This window comes from Felis catus, chromosome B1 (genome assembly GCF_018350175.1).
Source record: "Felis catus isolate Fca126 chromosome B1, F.catus_Fca126_mat1.0, whole genome shotgun sequence".
Classification (NCBI taxonomy): domain Eukaryota; kingdom Metazoa; phylum Chordata; class Mammalia; order Carnivora; family Felidae; genus Felis; species Felis catus.
Window position 1 is genome coordinate 133,143,613 of NC_058371.1, and position 19,342 is coordinate 133,162,954.

Consider the following 19,342-nt stretch of genomic DNA (forward strand, 5'->3'; position numbering starts at 1 on the left):
GCCTCTCTGTTTATTTCCAGTTCAAGCAAATTTGCTGCTGTCGGATTTCATAGAGCTTTGACTGAAGAACTGGCTGCCTTAGAAAGAACCGGAATCAAAACAACATGTCTCTGCCCTAATTTCATAAATACTGGCTTCATCAAAAACGCAAGTACCAGGTAAGTTGAGACAGAAATGAAGACGACAAAAGGATTGGTGATTGCTATGAATATCAGCCATTCCGTGGGTTTTCTTAAATATTTTAATCCTTAAAACACCTGACATTCAATTCCCTTAGCTCATCTCAATTTCAGCTCCTGTAGATTGTGGGAAAGCAGGTGAGGCAAAGAGAAGGGGAGAATATATGTAAACATAAATATGAGGAACTCAGGTGAACTTGGTAATCCTCCTTTTTTTTCTTTTCCTGAGCAGTGGTTTTCTGACTTAAGTATACATACCTTTCACCAGGAGTGCTTGGGAACCATGTAGAGGTCCGACTCCCAGAGATGTTGATTGCTTGCGTTTGGCTAGGAGAGGGTAGTGGTGGGAAAGGGGCCTTGGGACTCTGTTTAACAAGCATCATCGGTAATCTAGAGATTATCCTCCATAGTGAGCACTAGTCTTTACTTAGTTAAAAAATAAAACTATATGGCTCAGCATCCGACTTCAGCTTAGGTCATGATCTTATGGTTTGTGAGTTGAAACCCCATATTGGGCTCTCTGCTGTCAGCTCAGAGACCTCGTTGTTCAGATCCTCTACCTCTCTGTCTGCTCCTCCCCTGTGTGCACTCTCTCTCTCTCAAAAATAAATACATTTTTAAAAAACTTATAAAACTATAAAGGATAAGCTCTGAGGTTAGTTTTTTTTTTAAGTTTATTTATCTTGAGAGAGACAGAGACAGCACAAGTGAGGATGGGCAGAGAGTGAGAGAGAGAGCTGCCATCGTAGAGCCTGATGTGGGGCTCAAACCCATGAGGCTGTGAGCTCATGACTTGAGCTGAAACCGAGAGTTGGATGTTAACCATTTGAGCCACCCAGGTGCCCCAGAGGTTAATTTTTAATGTTTCTTTTCTTTGGGAGTAGTTTTAATGTCTTTGTAACATGATGCATAACTTTAAAAAATTCCAACATACAGAAAAATACGAATAAGTAAGAAAGTTTATTTTTAAATTGCCTTGAAACCTTCTATCTACTGCAAACTACTCAACATTTTGATGAACATCCTTCCAGACATCTCTCCATGTATAGCTTAAATGTCTAAATTATATGTAACTGGCATATATTACACGCGGGGTTCTGAAAACTGTAGGTAAACTACTTATTTCCCTCAGCCTTATGTCATGGACATCATTTCATGTCAGTAAAGACAGAACTTTATCATAAATTGTGTTGGTTACTTAGTCTGAACATTAGTATCTACTAGTGATTTTTACCCTGGCACAGCTGCAATGAATACCCTAGTGATGAAGTTTTGGGGTGATGGGGGGTTCGTAAGGTCCAGAGTTGACAGCCAAGAAAGAATTCTTGAAGACGTTTTTGGTGCCAAACTAGTGATTTTATTAAAGCATGGGGACAGGCCCCATGAGCAGGAATAGCCACATGGGGTTGTGACAGGTAACTCATTGTATACCCTCAGGTTGGGGCAGAGTCAAGGATAGAGTAAGTCTCTAAGGTATTGGAAGCAAGGTTTTTAGGACCTTGAGTGGCTAGCTGTTCCTAGGGAAACACCACTTATTACCATTTAATAAAACCCCAGTCATGAGACTCTTCAGATGTATATGGGGGGGGGGGGCATAAACTTGGAGGATGATTGACAACATATATCTTGGGGCAGTTGAGATAAAGGAAGTAGACTTACAGGATCCTTAAGGTTGTGACAGTGTTAAGCCAAGGTTCTCTTTTGCCCCTAGCAAACTGTCATCATCCAGGCAGCTGAGCCTCTATAGAGGGAGGTCACTCTGCTGGTTTGAAGGACTTGTCAATGGGCTGTAGGCAGTAAGGGAATTTAGTTTTTCATTTGTCTTAGTTTCCCACATCACCATGGCAGTTTTCTTTGTTCTTCGGTAGCCAGGAGTGTCTGAGGAATATCACACACATTCCACCTGGGGGGTGGGGGGAGTGGGTATGTGTGTGGCAGCATGTATTTTGCCCTCAGCTTGCCCCAAGCTCCCTCATCACTTATGTGCACATATTTTCACATTTTGGTGGTGTCTCCTTCAGGTAGATTTTAGAAGAGGGATTACTGGGTCAAAGGGTGTACACATTTTAAATATTCGTACGTGCTGCCAAACTGCCCCGGAAGTGTTTCACCAATCTGCACCTGTACCCACGGGGGAGGAAGAGCGCCACCGCTTTTCTACTTCCTTAGCAGCCTGCCTTCTGGTGATGTTCTGCCCTTTCCATACAGGAAGGATCATCTTTGTTTCCTGATGACCTAGTAGCTACATTAAAGTGTTTTCTTATGGTTTTTGGTAGTAGGGCTTCTTTCCTTCTTTTTATTTTTTTTTAGGTTTATTTATTTATTTTCAGAGAGACACAGCACACACACAAGGGGGGGGGGTGCAGAGAGAGAGTGCGTGCGAGAGAGAGAGAGAGAGAGAGAGAGAGAGAGAGAGAATCTCAGGCAGGCTCCCCACTGTCAGTGCAGAGCCCATGAACTGTGAGATCATGACCTAAGCCATAACCAAGAGTTGGATGCTTAACCAACTGAGCCACCCAGGTGCCCCTTTTTAAATTTTATTTAAATGTTTATTTTTTGGTAGTTTGACATCTTTTTTTAAATTTTTTAAAATGTCCATTTATTTATTTTGAGAGAGAGACTGTGCAAGCAAGGGAGGGGCAGAAAGGGGACAGTGGAAAGAATCCCACGCAGGTTTTGTGCTGTCAGCACAGAGACTGACACAGGGCTCGATCCCACAAGCCATGAGATCATGACTTGAGCCGAAATCTAGAGTTGAATACCCAGCTGACTGAGCCACCCAGGCATCCCAGTAGTTTGACTTCTTTTGTGAATTGCCTGTTTCATGACCTCTGCTCACCTTTTCTATTGAGCTATAGAGTTTTAAATTAATATCTATAAGTTCATTGTACATTCAAGATACTATCTTATATGTCATACACATTGCATATATTTTTCCCCAGTTTGCTATTTGCCTTTCAACTTCTTTTTATTTAGTTTTACATTAAAACTTCTCAGTTTATTTTCCATCATGGCCTATAGGTTTGGCGAGATATTTATAAAGGTCTTTTTCAGCCCAAGCTTATAAAAATACCCACCTATATTTATTTCTCCAGTACTTTTATAGTTGGATTTTCACATTTGGAGCTTTGCTCCACACAAATTTACTTTAAGAAATAAGGTCATGGTAGGGGCACCTGGGTGACTCAGTTGGCTGAGCCTCTGACTCTTGATTTCAGCTCAGGTCATGATCCCAGGGTCATGAGATCGATCGAGCCCTGTGTCCCTGCTTGGGATTTTCTCTCTCTCTCTCTCTCTCTTTCTGTCTTTCTCTCTCTCTCTCTCTGCCTGTCTCCTCTGCTTGCATGTTCTCGCCCTCCTTCTAAAATTTAAAAAAAAAAAAAAAAGTCACCGTATAGCTTGTTTTTCCCAGATACTTAATGCATTATTTTGCATTATTTATCAAATAATACATCATTTCCTTCACTACTTTGAAATGTTATCTTTATAGTAAATCTGCATACATACTGGGATCTATCATGCTGATAAGATTCAATTTTTATTTATTTATTTTTTAATGTATGTTTAGTTTTGAAAGAGACAGAGTGTGAGCGGGAAAGGGGAAGCAAGAGAGGGAGACACAGAATCTGAAGCAGGTTCCAGGCTCTGAGCTGTCAGTATAGAGCCCTACATGGGGCTTGAACTCACAAACCACAAGATCATGACCTGAGCTGAAGTCAGACGCTTAACCAACTGAGCCACCCAGGTGCCCCTAAGATTCAATTTTTAAATTTCATTTTGCCTCTTTCCCCCAATTCATCTGCCTTTGGTAAAAATATATTTTAAATTAATGAAGAATATTCAATGTGGCACTTTGGGAAAATATCAGGTTCTATTTAAATACATCTTAATGTAAATATGTCTACCCACAGGTATAGAGTAGAAAGCCAACATCAAGTAGAAATTTGGTAGCTGTGCAAAGATCTGATGTCCTACAAAGAATCTATCAAATTGTCCTAAAAGTCCATTTTTAAGATACAATTTTGTTAGAAAACAAAAGCATATTTATTTCAGAAGACCTGGTGTTTAAACTCATCTGTATTAATCAAATAAACCCTAATTGGACTCTGAAGAGAAAACAAAAGATGAATTATTTCGGGGTCCTGAGGAGTGGAACTGACCAGAAGTAGAAAGAGGATAAAACTTCATTAAACTGTCAAACAAGTACTGTATGATCTCACTTAAGTGTGGAATCTAAAAAAGCTGGACTTATAAAAACACAGTAAAATGGTGGTTACCAGGGGTGGGGGAATTGAGGAGATAATTGTTTCAGGATATAAGCTTGCAACCAGTAAGTTAACTCCTGGGGTTCTAATGTGCAGCATAGTGATTATAGGCAGCAATACCGTATTATAAACATCAAAGTTGCTAAGAAGCTAGATCTTAATTGTTCCCATCACACACAAAAAATAACCATGTGATATGATAGAGGTGTTGACTAATTCCACAGTGATAATCATATTGCAATATATAATTGTATCAAATCAACACATTGTACACCTTAAACTTAATGTGATATGTGATGTGTCAATCATATCTCAATAGAACAAATAAATTTTTTTAAGAGTTCATTAAAATTAAAAGGGAGTGTCAGAGAGAGGAGTACCATCCTCAAGGGTAAGATTTGCCAATTTCCTCCATTATTTAATTATTTTCAGGGGGAAAACTCTCATTGGATCCCAATATAATATTTTGAGTCAACTTTTTCACTCAGACTGCCTTTCAGCAGTTAAAAACAGGTACCATATTTTTATAAAATTATAATTGGGTTTTTTAACCTTGCCCCCAGGACAAGGCTACATAAACTAACGTTCCTTGTGGGCAAGAGTGCCCTCTCTGGCAAAGCTCTACTAGTGACAATTAAAAAAATAATTGGGGGAAATAAATAAATAATAATTGGGAAGCTTGCTATGGGGGGAAAAGGATAAATCGAAGTTGGCAGGAGTCTAGGCCAATCACAGGAATATAACCTGGTTTAGCAAGGGTCTGGGTCTTGGTCCCTGCCACATGAACCCCTTTGAAGACAAACTGATACTAGAGTAGATACCAACGGTGAAGTTGGTTTTAATCTAGAAACTTAGTGCTAATTAGAAGACAGATAGATCTTACTCTATATTGTGGACACTAAATAAAATTTGTAATTTTTTTTTAAAATATTTTTAATGTTTATTTATTTTTGAGAGACAGAGAGAGACAGCATGAGCGGGAGAGGGCAGAGAGAGATAGAGAGGGAGACCCAGAATATGAAGCAGACTCCAGGCTCTGAGCTGTCAGCCCAGAGCCTGACGCGGGGCTCGAACTCACAGACCGCGAGATCATGACCTGAACCGAAGTTGGACGCTCAACTGACTGAGCCACCCAGGCGCCCCAAAATTTGTAATTTTCTTAAAACTCATGACAATGCTTTTGCTTGTAGAGATTAAGTAATTTACCTGTAAGGAACAAAACTGAGCCTCAGGCCAAACCTTTTCCCTTTTTACACAGAGGAGGGCCTTTCTGAAAGAAGGAAACTAAACAAACCTCAAAATGATTGATTCCAAAGAATTTGTATCATATTAATGTTGGGACTTACATTCCCTTTTCAAGCACATCAAAGATACCGTTTATTGATTCTTATATTTACACATCTAACACACTGCAAAGAAACTGGTTTACTATAGCAGTTATAATTCAGCATAATCTGAGTTAATTGGAATTAAGTGTAATCAGGTGTTCTGAGTAATTTTTTTGACAGCTAAGAGTTATTTGCATTAAATAAACTTGGATACCAAGAAATCGTTTTATTAAAAACATTTTTTGAAAGCCTGATGAATAGGTGCCCGACTAGGCGTAGATACCTTATATAAATTACCTCTAATCTCTAATCTAGGAGGACTAGATTTGGCACCAGGACATAGTTTGCCTATCCTTGCTCTAATGTTTATCTGCAAGATAAGTCTTACAATGCCCATTTTATGAACAAAGAAACTGTAAGTTGGAGAAGTTAAGAAGATTGCTCAAGGTCACACAGCCTGAAAGTGGCAGACTGGAATTCCTACTAGCTCCCTAACTCCAAATGCCCTGCTATTCCTAGCTTTATTTCTTCACATAAATTTAAAAAAATTTTTTTTCAATGTTTATTTATTTTGAGAGAGAGAGAGAGAGAGAGAGAGAGAGAGAGAGATTGAGAGAGAATGTGGGAGGGGCAGAGAGAGGGAGACACAGAATCAGAAGCAGGCTCCAGGCTCTGAGCAAGCTGTCAGCATAGAGCCCGACACGGGGCTCGAACTCACAAACCGTGAGATCACGTCCTGAGCCGAAGTTAGACACTTAGCTGACTGAGCCACCCAGGTGCCCCACTTTACATAAATTTTTAATTGAAGATTTTGTCCTGAGAAACACCATATTTAAAATGTGTACTAGATATGTCATTGGAGGTATCTTTATTGCTTTTGTGATAATGTATATTGATTATAAACAAAATTTAAATAATGTGGAGAAAAGCCCCTTCAAAGCTATAGATGCTGTTAGGTCTAGTTGATTTATATTTTTGTTCAAGTCTTCTATTTCTTTGCTAATCTTTATAGTTGTTCAATTCATTTTTGAAAGTAAAATTAATGTCTCCAATTCTTATTTTTAAACTGTTTTTTCTCAATTCCATCAATTTTTCTTCATGTATTTTGGAGCTCTATCATTAGGTATATGAACAGTTTTTCATAAAATGTTCTTCCCTTGGGGCACCTGGTGGCTCAATCAGTTGAGCATCTAACACTTGATTTCAACTCAGGTTATGATCCCAGGGTCATGGGACTGAGCCCCAAGATTCTCTCTCTCTACGCCTTTCCCCTACTCGTGTGCACACTCTCTCCCCAAGATAAAAAAAAAAAATTTAACGTTTGTTTTAAAAAAATAAATAAATAGGGGCTCCTGGGTGGCTCAGTCGGTTAAGCGGCCGACTTCGGCTCAGGTCATGATCTCGCGGTCCGTGAGTTCGAGCCCCGCATTGGGCTCTGTGCTGACAGCTCAGAGCCTGGAGCCTGTTTCAGATTCTGTGTCTTCCTCTCTCTGACCCTCCCCCGTTCATGCTCTGTCTCTCTCTGTCTCAAAAATAAACGTTAAAAAAAAAATTAAATAAATAAATAAATAAATAAATAAATAAATAAATAAATAAATAAATGTTTTTCTCTCAAATAAGTTCTCTCTCTCTTTCCCATTAGTGATATAAAGAATGTAACATAATCTGAATTTATGAATTAAGTGAAATTGGATATTCTAATGGAGTTTTTTGACAGTCAAGATTTATTTTTGTTTAGTATCCTTTTAAAAACATCTATCCTCCTACATAAAATATGCATTAAAATTTTTCTCTAAAAATTTAGTTTTTGTGTGTGCTACAGAAAGATACTAGTTTTTGTTGGCTAGCACCGTAAGAAAGAAAATGTTATGAAAGAAGGTGATGGGTAACATTTGTGTCATATGACTGTATTAGGTACTTCCCTACACATTACCAGTGGAGTGCTGAGGTCAGCTTAGACTCATTTGGGGACACAATGTTAATAGCTTGAAATAGGCCATGGTTCTTACACCATAGAAAGTAAATGGTACAAAACAGATAATTCTGTGCCCTAAAGAGCCAGTTGTGAAACATTTACTAGCAAACCACTGCATTAACTCCAGTTTTCAGATAAAACGCAAAAACAAAAACTTCTAAACTTTAAACAGTAGCAATATCTTCCCCCAAATTACTCAGCTACTTAAGTGGTAGTTCGATTAATCAAACATAGTCCTTCTACCTGAAAATACCCTTTGTCCCTAAGTATTCCTATGCCCCACATGCATTCTCCTACCCCACACCAGCAGATGGGCCTGAAGTGTTTTTGAATAGTTGCTACAAAATCGGTCATGAACATTTATTTCATAGGATTTACAACTCTTGTTAACATTAGACTGTCATAGGAAAACATTTTTCCATGTACTGATATTTTAATGTTTAAGATTTTATTCTGCCAATAAATTGATTTTCTGGAAGTCTTTTGGTCTTTTAAAAATCATGATATTGGCTAGCCATTAAATTTCATGAAAATTATTCTGGCAGAGGCTAAAACTTTGGTAAAGAGATCAAACACACTAAGAAAAGTTTAGTCAGTGCAACACCATTTGATTGATAGGCTCACAAGACCACAGTGTGAATGAGGGGGTATACCTTACTGTTTACACAGGTGTTTGTGAGCTTTCATGGAGCCTGGGAATAGTGAAGTCTGGTAGCAATATGCTAGAAAGTTAATTTCCTTCTGGATACTTCAAGGCACAAGCATCCTTCACTTCCTAGATTCATCATCCTATTGCCCTAATACCCTGCCTATTGCCACAGGCTAAAGGAGTGCTTAGTCTTCTTCAACCTTCCACTGCCTCCTCTGGACCAAAAGCTATTGCCTTTATTATTACATTTTCTCTCCTGTTGCTCTCCAGATTTTTCTTATGTAATTCTTCAGAGTCCAGGGTGAACACAGTGTTCTAATAAATGACTGACCTATGCTGAGAATGAAAGATGATATCCTATATATATATATTTTAAACTCTGCCCTCCTTCATGTAGTCAATGATCACACTCACTTATAAGCATACTACTATACTTCTCAACTATCCCAATTTTACTTTACTGCATATGTTTTGTATCTGAATGAACCATTCTATATTTGTTCCTAATGAATCCCATCCAATTCTTTTTGTCTCACTTCTCTTAACTAGTCACACACATTTAAAGTCTGCCTCCCCAAAATGTTCGTCAGTTTGGTGATGTTGGCAAATTTCATGAGTGTATTCAATTATGTACCTTTTTTTCTAAGTCATTAATAAAATGTTAAAAACTGACAACCAATTCTTATGTAACACCCATCCTTTTTTTTTTAAGTTTATTTATTTATTTTGAGAGAGAGAGAGAGAGAGAGAGCGAGCGCACAATCAGGGGAGGGGCAGAAAGAGACAGATAGAAAGAGAATCCCAAGTAGGCTCCACACTGCAAGCACAGAGCCTGATGTGGGCGTTGAACTCACAAACCGTGAGATCAGGACCGGAGCCGAAACCAAGAGTCAGACACTCAATCGACTGAGCCACCCAGAAGCCCCCCCACCTTTTTAAAATTTTATTTGTTTATTTTCAGAGAGAGAAAGCAAGAGCAGGGGAGGAGCAGAGAGAAAGGGAGAGAGAGAATCCCAAGCAGGCGTCACACTGTCAGTGCAGAGCCTGACACAGGGCTCGAACTCACGAAACCACGAAATCATGACCTGAGCTGAAACCAAGAGTCAGACACTTAACCGACTGAGCGACCCAGGCACCCCTTGTGTAACACCATTCTAAGTGCACATGTTCTAACAAAGGCCACTCTTTAGGGACCACATAGTGCATAGTGCAGGGTGTTTAGACAGTGAAGATCCAACATGGAACTAAGTAACAAAGCTGAAAATTACATCAAGACCTAGTAAATATAAGGGTTCCATCTGGAGATCAAGGACCTTGAGCTGAGCACACTTTTGTATTTTAATTTTCCCTGACACTTTAGAAATTGTTAACTAAGAGTCTTAGTGTGTAATAAAACTTGTGTAATGGTATTTGACCTTTTCCCCAAGACTTCTAAAGATTTAGAAGTGAATTTGTCAGTCTTAATCTAGCTGATTTATTTTTGAGTCCTGGCTCCTTCTTTAATTCTTATTTGCAAAATAGGGACTGTCGTGTCTCCTTCACAGGCTGTTGTAAAACTTCAGTGAGATGTCCTCTGTAAGAGTGTTTAGCACAATGTGCAGTACATGATAAGCGCTAAATAAATGGTTGTTACTATTAATGCTAAAGCAGCTGCTATTTTTGAGCGCTTATAATGGATCAGATGCTACAAAGTCCTTTTTGTTATGAGTCCTGTGGTAATTTATCATTTGTTTAGCACCAAACTAAAGCTAAAGTTTCAGGAAATGTTTTGTTGCTAAAGACTGCTTTTGATTTCAGTTTGGGACCCATTCTGGAACCTGAGGAAGTGGTAGACAAGCTGATGGATGGGATCCTCACTGAACAGAAAATGATTTTTATTCCATCTTCTATATCCTTGTTAACAGTACTGGAAAGGTAAGTGACAGTTATGTCTATCAGCATTATAAACAAAGATTTATGTGTTATATATTTTCACTCAGATTTAAAACCAGACATTTGATAAAGTACAATTAAATGGAATTAAAGTAATAAAAATGATAGGCTTAAATAATCCCTCAGTGTGTTTTTTTTAAGTTTATTTATTTTTTAAAGAGAGTGTGAACAGGGGAGGGGGCAGAGAGCGAGGGAGAGAATCTGAAGCAGGCTCTGCACAGCCAGTGCAGAGCTGGATGTGGGGCTCCAGCTCACGAAACTGTGAGATCATGACCTGAGCCAAAACCAAGAGCCAGATGCTTAATCAACTGAGCTACATGAACCCCAGTCCCTCAGTTTTTAAAACCACATTTGTTAATCCTTGAAGCAAGGTTTATACAGCAGTTGGGTAAATGAACTGAATAATTTCCACAAGTTTTAAAGTTTGGTTGTTTTTTTTTTTTTTTAGAGAAGTGTGTATATTTCTAGAAGTCTTGTCTCATAAATGAATGACTATAAAGAAGAATAGGTGTTTTTTTTGTTTCTTTAAAAAAACATTTTTTGTAATGTTTATTTTTGAGAGAGAGAGACAGAGAGACAGAGCTCAAGCAGGGAGGAGCAGAGAGAGGGAGACACAGAATCTGAAGCGGGCTCCAGGCTCTGAGCTGTGAGCACAGAGCCCAACAGCGGGGCTCAAACTCATTAGCCATAAGATTATGACCTGAGCCAGAGTCCAACATTGAACTGACTGAGCCACCCAGGCACCCCAAAGAAGGATAGTTTTTTAAGCATTGTTACACAATAGAATCATAGGACAACCATATTAGAGATTTAGGTTTTAAATATTCATTTAAATATACAACAGATAATCATTGAGCTCTTGTTTTGTACAAATCATACCGAACCATAGAAATTGTTAAATAATCTTTTACAACTTTAAAGATTCTTGAGCCTGGCTACTTCCACGGACCAGCAACATCAGCACCACCTAGGAGTTTGTTAGAAATACAGACTCTCAAAAGAAATGAAAAAGAAAAAAAGAAAGAAAGAAAGAAAGAAAGAAAGAAAGAAAGAAAGAAAGAAAGAAAGAAAGACCCTCTTGGTGTCATGAACTAGAATTTGCATTCTAGTAAGATCTGCATGTAGTTGATTTGAATACATATTCAAATTTGAGAAGTACTACTTTAGAGCAGTAGCTCTCAGCTTTGGTCACATTGGAATTCGCTTAGGAGTTTTCAAAATACTAACGCCTGAGACCTACTCCCCAAGACTGATGTCATTGGTCTGGAGTGTGGTCTGGTCTCTGAGAGATACAACTTCCCCAGTAATTCTGATGTACAGCCAAGATTGGAAACCACTGGTTTAACCACCTTCCTCATAACACATTGCCTCATTACTCATATGTTAACACTGTGTGACAGTGAGGCTGATCCAGGTAGTGAGGGGAAGGTGAAGAGATGGCTTAGGTTAAAGGAAGAGAGGGAGGGAGGAAGAAAGGGAGGGAAGAGAGAAGAGAGAGGAAGGAAGGGAGGAAGCCTCTTGATCTTTGTCCCTACAGTCAGGCTTCTGCAACATGGTGGGGCATCAGGATCACTTAGGAAGATAATTTTAAAAATACAGATTCTTGGATGTCATCCCTAGAGACTTTAATATTGGATGTTTTGGTTGGGACCCAGACATCTGTATTTTAGCAGGGAACTGCCACAGGCAGTTGGTTGAAAGATCATACTTTGAGAATTACTGACCTAGGAACTGAAAACATTTCAAGAGATCAAAAGCATACACATGTCAGGCTTTTTAGCCCCTTCTACAAGGAATTATGGTTGAACATACCTTAGAGGTTTAGATAATGAAACTCAAGGAGATCACCAAGGATCTCCTTGGTGAGTAAGTTAAAACCTGTGAAGTGTTGAGCGTTTTGCTTGTTACATTTCATAAGTAAGCACTCAGTGATTACAGTCCTTTAGAATGTAAGTCTATGAGGGAAGGAAATTTGCCTGTTTTTCATCACTGTATGTAGCCCCTGTACTTTGGAGAGTTGATGCACACATAGGGGGCACCAAAATGTTTGTTGATTGAATCAATTAATTCTGTTTCCTAGACCTTTAGCATAGAGGCACAAAGTTTGTGCTCTGGGGTTAGATGAAGCTGTGTTTGTGACTTGCTCACACACGAACACAGATGAGTTGTTTATTTTTATTTATTTATTTATTTTCATATATGAAATTTATTGTCAAATTGGTTTCCATACAACACCCAGTGCTCATCCCAAAAGATGCCCTCTTCAATACCCATCACCTCCCCTCCCCTCCACTCCACCCCCCATCAACCCTCAGTTTGTTCTCAGTTTTTAAGAGTCTCTTATGCTTTGGCTCTCTCCCACTCTAACCTCTTTTTTTTTTTCTTCCCCTCCCCCATGGGTTTCTGTTAAGTTTCTCAGGATCTACATAAGAGTGAAAACATATGGTATCTGTCTTTCTCTGTATGGCTTATTTCACTTAGCATCACACTCTCCAGTTCCATCCACATTGCCACAAAAGGCCATATTTCATTCTTGCTCATTGCCACGTAGTACTCCATTATGTATATAAACCACAATTTCTTTATCCATTAGATGAGTTGTTTAATTTCTTTGAAGCTGTGTCATCATCTGTCACATGGAGACAGTAAGGCTTTATAGGACTGTGAGGAATAAATAAAATGATGCATTTGGAGTATTCAATAAAAGTTATATACAACTGTTATTATTATAATAACACTATTATTATCATTGCCCTGATTCTTCTCTGACTGTGAATGTTGAGTGCTCAATTGCCAAGCTTTATTTTAATGCCATCTGGTCAGATGTCTGTATATACAGTTGACCCTGAACAACATGGGTTTGAACTTTAGGGGTCCACTTATAGGTGGATTTTTTTTATAAGTACAGTACAGTATTATAAGTGTATTTTCTCCTATGATTTCCTTAATAACATTTCCTTTACCCTGATTTACTTTATTATAAGAATATAGTATAGAATACAAATAACATATAAAGCATGTGCTAATTGACTGTTTATGTTATCAGGAAGGCTTGCAGTCAACAGTAGACTATTAGTAGTTAAGTTTTGGGGGAGTCAAAAGATACATGTGTGTTGTTCAAGGGTCAACTATAGTTACACTGATTCATATATTCTGTTTAGATCCCCTCAGACTCATTGGATTGTGACAAGTTCCTCAATATTCTTAAATACAGGCATACCTCATTCTATTGCCTTTTACTGTACTCTCAGATGTATTTTTAACAAATTGAAGGTTTGTGATAATCCTACATCAAGCGAGTCTACCAGCATCATTTTTCCAACACCATTTTCTGACTTCATGTCTCTGTGTCACTCGCAATATTTCAGACTTTTTCAAGATTATATTTGTTACAGTGATCTGTGATCGGTGATTTCAACTTGCTGAAAGCTCAGATGATGGTTAGTGCTTTTTAGCAATAAAGTATTTTTTAATTAAGGTGTATAAAATTGTTTTAGACATAATGCTATTGCACCTTAATAGACCACAGTATAGTGTAAACGTCATTTTTATATGCACTGGAAAACCAAAAAATTCATTTGACTCGCTTTATTGTGATATTCGCTTTATTGCTGTATTTTGGAACAAGATCTGCAATATCTCCGAGGTATGCCTATATAGGGTGGGAAGAAAAATTTGGACCTACCATGTATCCATCATGCACAAAATAGAATATTTAAAGTATTTTATATTAACACATTGATTTTTCACAAGAACAGTGTGGAGTAGGTGTTTCCATTTTCATGTGAGGAGTTTAAACTCAAAAGTTAAATAATTTGTTCAGCATTATGCTCAAAACCAAGTTCATTCTCTGCATTTTCATTTAGCAGTTCTGTTTCTTTAGTCTCTTAGTGGAACATTTGAGCAATATTTTGGATTACAAAGTGTAAAAGTAGTTCCTATTCTCACTTCCTTCCCAGTGTGACGTTTCTTGTTTCAAAAGTCTTTAACATCTCAGCTCTTCAGTTCTACACACCTCTTCTCTGGATCTTCTGAAAAATACAGGAGCATATTTATTTCAAAAACTAAATATTTCAAGTGACTCCTACCCTAAAAGGTGGTTAAACCTCCTTCCTTTCCCTTTTGAAACCAAAATGGATTTAATTGAAAAGAACATACAGTAGTGACTCAGAGTTAAAGTTCTTAATCTTGTTTAAGATGATACATGATAAAGGATACACCCATACTGGCAGATTATAGATGTATATTATCTCTACTGATTATGAAACTGCTGACAAGAAGTTGCTATTAATATGGTACTGCTTTCCTTCTAATTGTTAAATTAGCTGTCACAGCAGCACGTACATTCACTAGAAAATAGTCCAGAGAAGTAAGAGACAAATCATATCTTCAGTTTTCAGACAAGGCTTGTTTGCACATATTTATCCAAGGCTTGGAAGCCTCCACCCTAAAGGTATTTCCATAACCAGCTGTGGATGAGAAAACAGCATTATAATGGGGGACTTTAGAAATATTCATTATTGGGGTGCCTGGCTGGCTCAGTCAGTAGAGCATATGACTCTTGATCTCAGGGTCATAAGTATAAGCCACACATTGGGCATGAAGCCTACAAAAAAAAAAATGTATATTCATTATTAGGTGGGGACTAGGGCAATGGGGCTAAACTCTGGTTTTTTAAGAAATATCCAAAAAATTTCCTTATTCGTAAATGAAGAAGAGAAAAAAAAAAGAGAGAGAGAGGAAGCCCAACACAATAGTTTCTGTCTTTTATGTGACTGTTCCACTTTACTCTCATTTTATCACAGGGCTCCCTGACTGTATTCCAGTATGATTTCTACATTGCATATAGCTGCCTAATCATAGAACATATATTAAAAAGTTATTTCTCTCATGCAAAAAAAAAAGATGATACATGATAGACATAAGTATTTTAAAAGAATATATTTTACAAGTGCATTTAATATTAATTTCCTAATTATTTTCATGTATCTTTTTTTTAGGATCCTTCCTGAGCGTTTCCTGGCATTTTTAAAACGAAAGATCGATATTAGGTTTGATGCAGTTATTGGATATAAAACTAAAGGACAATAAGTTCTACATGGGCTGCATTCTACATTTAGTTGATGTAAATATATACCTTAAAAATGCCTGCTTTCCAAAACATCATTATATTTAAGTAACATAACTTAAATTCTTCTTCATACGTTAGCCATAGATAAATAAAACTGATTTAGCAGGTTTCAGTGGGTTTCATCTAATATTCACCAGAATTTTAACGTTTAGACTTCTGCTTTTCCTAATTATCTTTTTTTTTCTTCAGTATCCTCTTTTGAGGCCCTGGCAGTGCACATTTATTACCACCTCTCCTCTAGTTGAAAGCTAATTTCATATAATACAAAGAGGGGAATATCTTAGGAATTGACCTCACAGAAAATGGAGAAAAGGAACAAAAATAATTTTATAATAATTTCTAAGAGTTTGTGGCTTGCAAAGGCTTTGCAAAATTTGTATTATAAATATGTAAGATATAGTGGTATTTCTAATTTCACTTAAGTTTTATATAATTCACGTGTTTCCTTTTCTATTCTCCATAAAAACAAACTTCAGGCTCTCTAAATTTAATGAAGAACTGTATCTAATGGCATTTCACAGTGAGTTTCATGTGATGTAAGAAATACTGCTCAAACATTTCATCCTGCACATTACCACACTGTTTCATTTCAAAGCCAAACATTTCAGCTCAAGGAAACTAGAGATGGACACATCTTGCAGGTATAGAAGCACCATTGGGATTTGAGGCAGAGAATTAAGAGAGTGTACCCATAGTGGCAACAATAAACAAATCAAACTTAAACTTTTGTCTCTGCCTTTTTGTCTTGAAAAGAAAACTTGATTTATCCTTCAAATTAAAGGAAAATGCATTATATAATCAAAGATCTTTTTTTATTTTTTTAATATCTGGAAATTTCTTGGATGCAAGTGAGGCTCAGTGAGATGAGAATATGAATTGAAAAAATATTCAGGCTTGTTGGATTTCTATTGAAAAAAAATATTTCCAAGACTGTGTTAATATACACAAAGTAAAGAACTTTGATCCTTCCATCAGAAGGTTCATACTTAGAAAACATATAACTCAGAATCACTGACCCTGGTGAAATGTAATAAATGAGTCACATTTAGGTACAGAAATTCATGGTAAAAGTTCTTGATTCTGTTTCTAAACAGAAACATACTTACTTATTTTTACTTTTTTAACTTTTAAAAAAAGTTTATTTGTTTTGAGAGAGAGAAAGAGAGCAGGGGAGGGGCAGAGAAGGAGAGAGAGAATCCGAAGCAGGCTCTGCATCGCCAGCACAAAGCCCGACGCGAGGCTCGAACTCACGAACCATGAGATCATGACTTGAGCCAAAATCAAAAGTCAGACACCTAACTGACTGAGTCCCCCAGGCTCCCCAAAACTTATATTTATTTAATATGTGTCTGGTACTTTCCTAAACAGTTGGCTTATTGAACAATTAAGTTATGTCATCAGTGCCACTGCAGATGATAAGGATCATAAGATAATCAGCTTAAGGAAGATTATACTGTAGATTCTATAATATATGAAAATGTTTTACAGCAGGCATTCCTGCAATAATGTTCTCCCTGCCCATCAACTACCTTCTAATACAGAGAATCCAAATACAATTGCTGTCAGACTACATTCTACATTCAGTTGATGTAAATACATATCTGAGTCAAAAATGCCTCCTTCAAAAACATTTCACATTTAAATAACATAACTTAGATTCTTCTCCAACATTAGCCATGCTCTGGTAGCACTCTACTGGAGTACCTGTGAATAACCACAGAATTTATAGATTTACCTAAACCCTGTCCTGTTAGGTGAGAGTGACACTAAAAGTTGGAGAGTCTCTTCCACTCAGCTTGGGACTCGTTTTGAAATACATGTAGTGTTTATTATTTTGATTAAGTTATACCTGCTCCAGCTTGCCAAGAATAATGAAGTAGGTGAGGAAACACAGTGACTGAGGCCCCAAGATTACTGATGACTTTCCTCTTTTCACAATAAACATGTTTACCTCTTTTTTTAAGTTTATTGTTAGTATTTATTTATTTTTGACAAAGAGAGAGAGAGAGAGAGAGAGAGAGCCAGAGCATGGGTGGGGGAGGGGCAGAGACAGAGGGAGACCCAGAATTCGAAGCAGGCTCTAGGCTCTGAGCTGTTCGCACAGAGCCCGACGTGGGGCCCGAACTCACAGACTGCGAGATCACGACCTGAGCTGAAGTCGGACACTCAACCGACTGAGCCACCCAGGCACCCCAAAACATGTTTACCTCTTAACACACTTGTCTGAAATTAACACTTGGAAGGATTCTGGCATTAACCGTTATGAGAAATAAGTACTACTTCTTGGATAGTACGCTGACAGAATGGTAATCAGTCCTTTTCATGAATGTTAACCGTATGCTAGGCACACTTGGCCATTTAATCTTCCAGCAATTCTGTGTAGTAGGCGTCGAAGGCATTGCTGAAATTCCTGTAGCAAGCAGTAACTCAGAACCTTAGAGGCTGACGCCCTAACTCTGTTGAAAGGTTAATGAATGCTGTAGGAGTTCTGGGTTTTTGTTCTCTGCCTCCCCACTCCTTTTTTTTTTTTCTTGTTGCTGTTGTTAAAAAAAAGCTTGTTCTGATTCACTAACATCAGGCAATTACTGCTTTGACTCTAAGTCTGAAAACTTTTAACTGTTATTTGAATGAATGAATTCTAACTCTGAACCCACGTCCTAACAGTTTAGTGGGAAAACTCATCTCAACCACCAATAGGGCCACTTCTGAGAGTCACATCAAAATCAAAGAGGCTTACATTGCCTTGGGGTAAACAGGAAAGACTTCTCTAATTGTCAACTATCATGGTACTCTGTGGTCCTAATGTAGGACCTTGATAACAGACGGCTCTCTCTTTTGTGGGGTACAGAAATCCTGACTGTTGGTAAGGAACTAACACTCCCTGGAGACACCATAAAGTCTTCCTGTGCCCTTGCTATCACCCTGGAGCCCTGCTATGGGACAAGGACTCACTGGCCTCTCCTATTCCCTTTGAGAATATTCCCATTCTTGCCTTCAGAAGCACTCTTCCCTGTCCCTGTCCCCATGCTACCATTCTCATGCCAGAAATCTATTCTTTTTAATGGAAATAAGGATTAGAAAGAGTAAGGCATCAAGCCAAGGAAAAGGGTTAAAATTGACCCTTAGTAGGTTGTCAACATCAACTTGGCTAGCAAGTAAATAGCTAATGAGGATTTTACTGTGGGGGAGGAGAGCAATTATTAAGAGCCTCCTCTCCCAGGATGGGCAATAGACTTACTCCCTTGAAGAATTCTGGGTGGTAGACATCATTATTCCCATTTCATAGATGAGGTAGCCCAAAGGCATTCACCAAACTTACCTGAAATCACACTGCTACTCAGAGGTCAAGCTGAGGATTTGAGCCCAAGTTTGCTGACTCATTATTCTACAACCTCAGTGGAATTCCTGGGTAGTTGAACCATCACCCTAAGCCCCCTCTGCTTCCTTTTACTCAAGCTCCCCTTGGTATTCAGACAATATTTTATAATTAGCCAATGAAAATCTCCAATGGGAATTGAAGCTATTTCATCTAGGAATTATTTTAAGGTAGAATGAAATCCTAAATCCTAGTTGCTCAAGTATTCTACCTAAAAAAAACAAAAAAACCTAGCCTGGACTGACCCAATATCGAAACAGTCTAAAGTTTCCTGAAATTAAAAAGCTGAGCCTGAAAATACTGGGATAGTCTTAATCTGCACTGGCCATCACATCCTTCCCAAAAATAGATAGAAATTCCCGGTACACTTTAGAGCCAATCTGACCACTCCAGTTGTTTTTTGTTTTGTTTTGTTTTCCTTTTTCTTTCCCTTTTTTTTTTTTTTTAATTGGTCTAGGGATGACTGGACAATCTCAGGATGAGAGAGATGTGCCTTTTACTTTCATA

At 38.0% G+C, this 19,342-nt stretch overlaps 1 protein-coding gene across 1 annotated transcript in view; it reads left to right on the forward strand.

The window, feature by feature from the left end:
* Positions 1-16,182, forward strand: part of HSD17B11 (hydroxysteroid 17-beta dehydrogenase 11) — a 34,313-nt gene extending 18,131 nt beyond the window's left edge. The window contains exons 5-7 of the mRNA XM_003985194.6: positions 21-158; positions 10,194-10,310; positions 15,329-16,182. Coding sequence (XP_003985243.1) covers positions 21-158; positions 10,194-10,310; positions 15,329-15,419 — 346 coding nt within the window. The 3' untranslated portion in view covers positions 15,420-16,182. The remainder of the gene's footprint in view (positions 1-20; positions 159-10,193; positions 10,311-15,328) is intronic.
* The last annotated feature ends 3,160 nt before the right edge of the window (positions 16,183-19,342 follow it).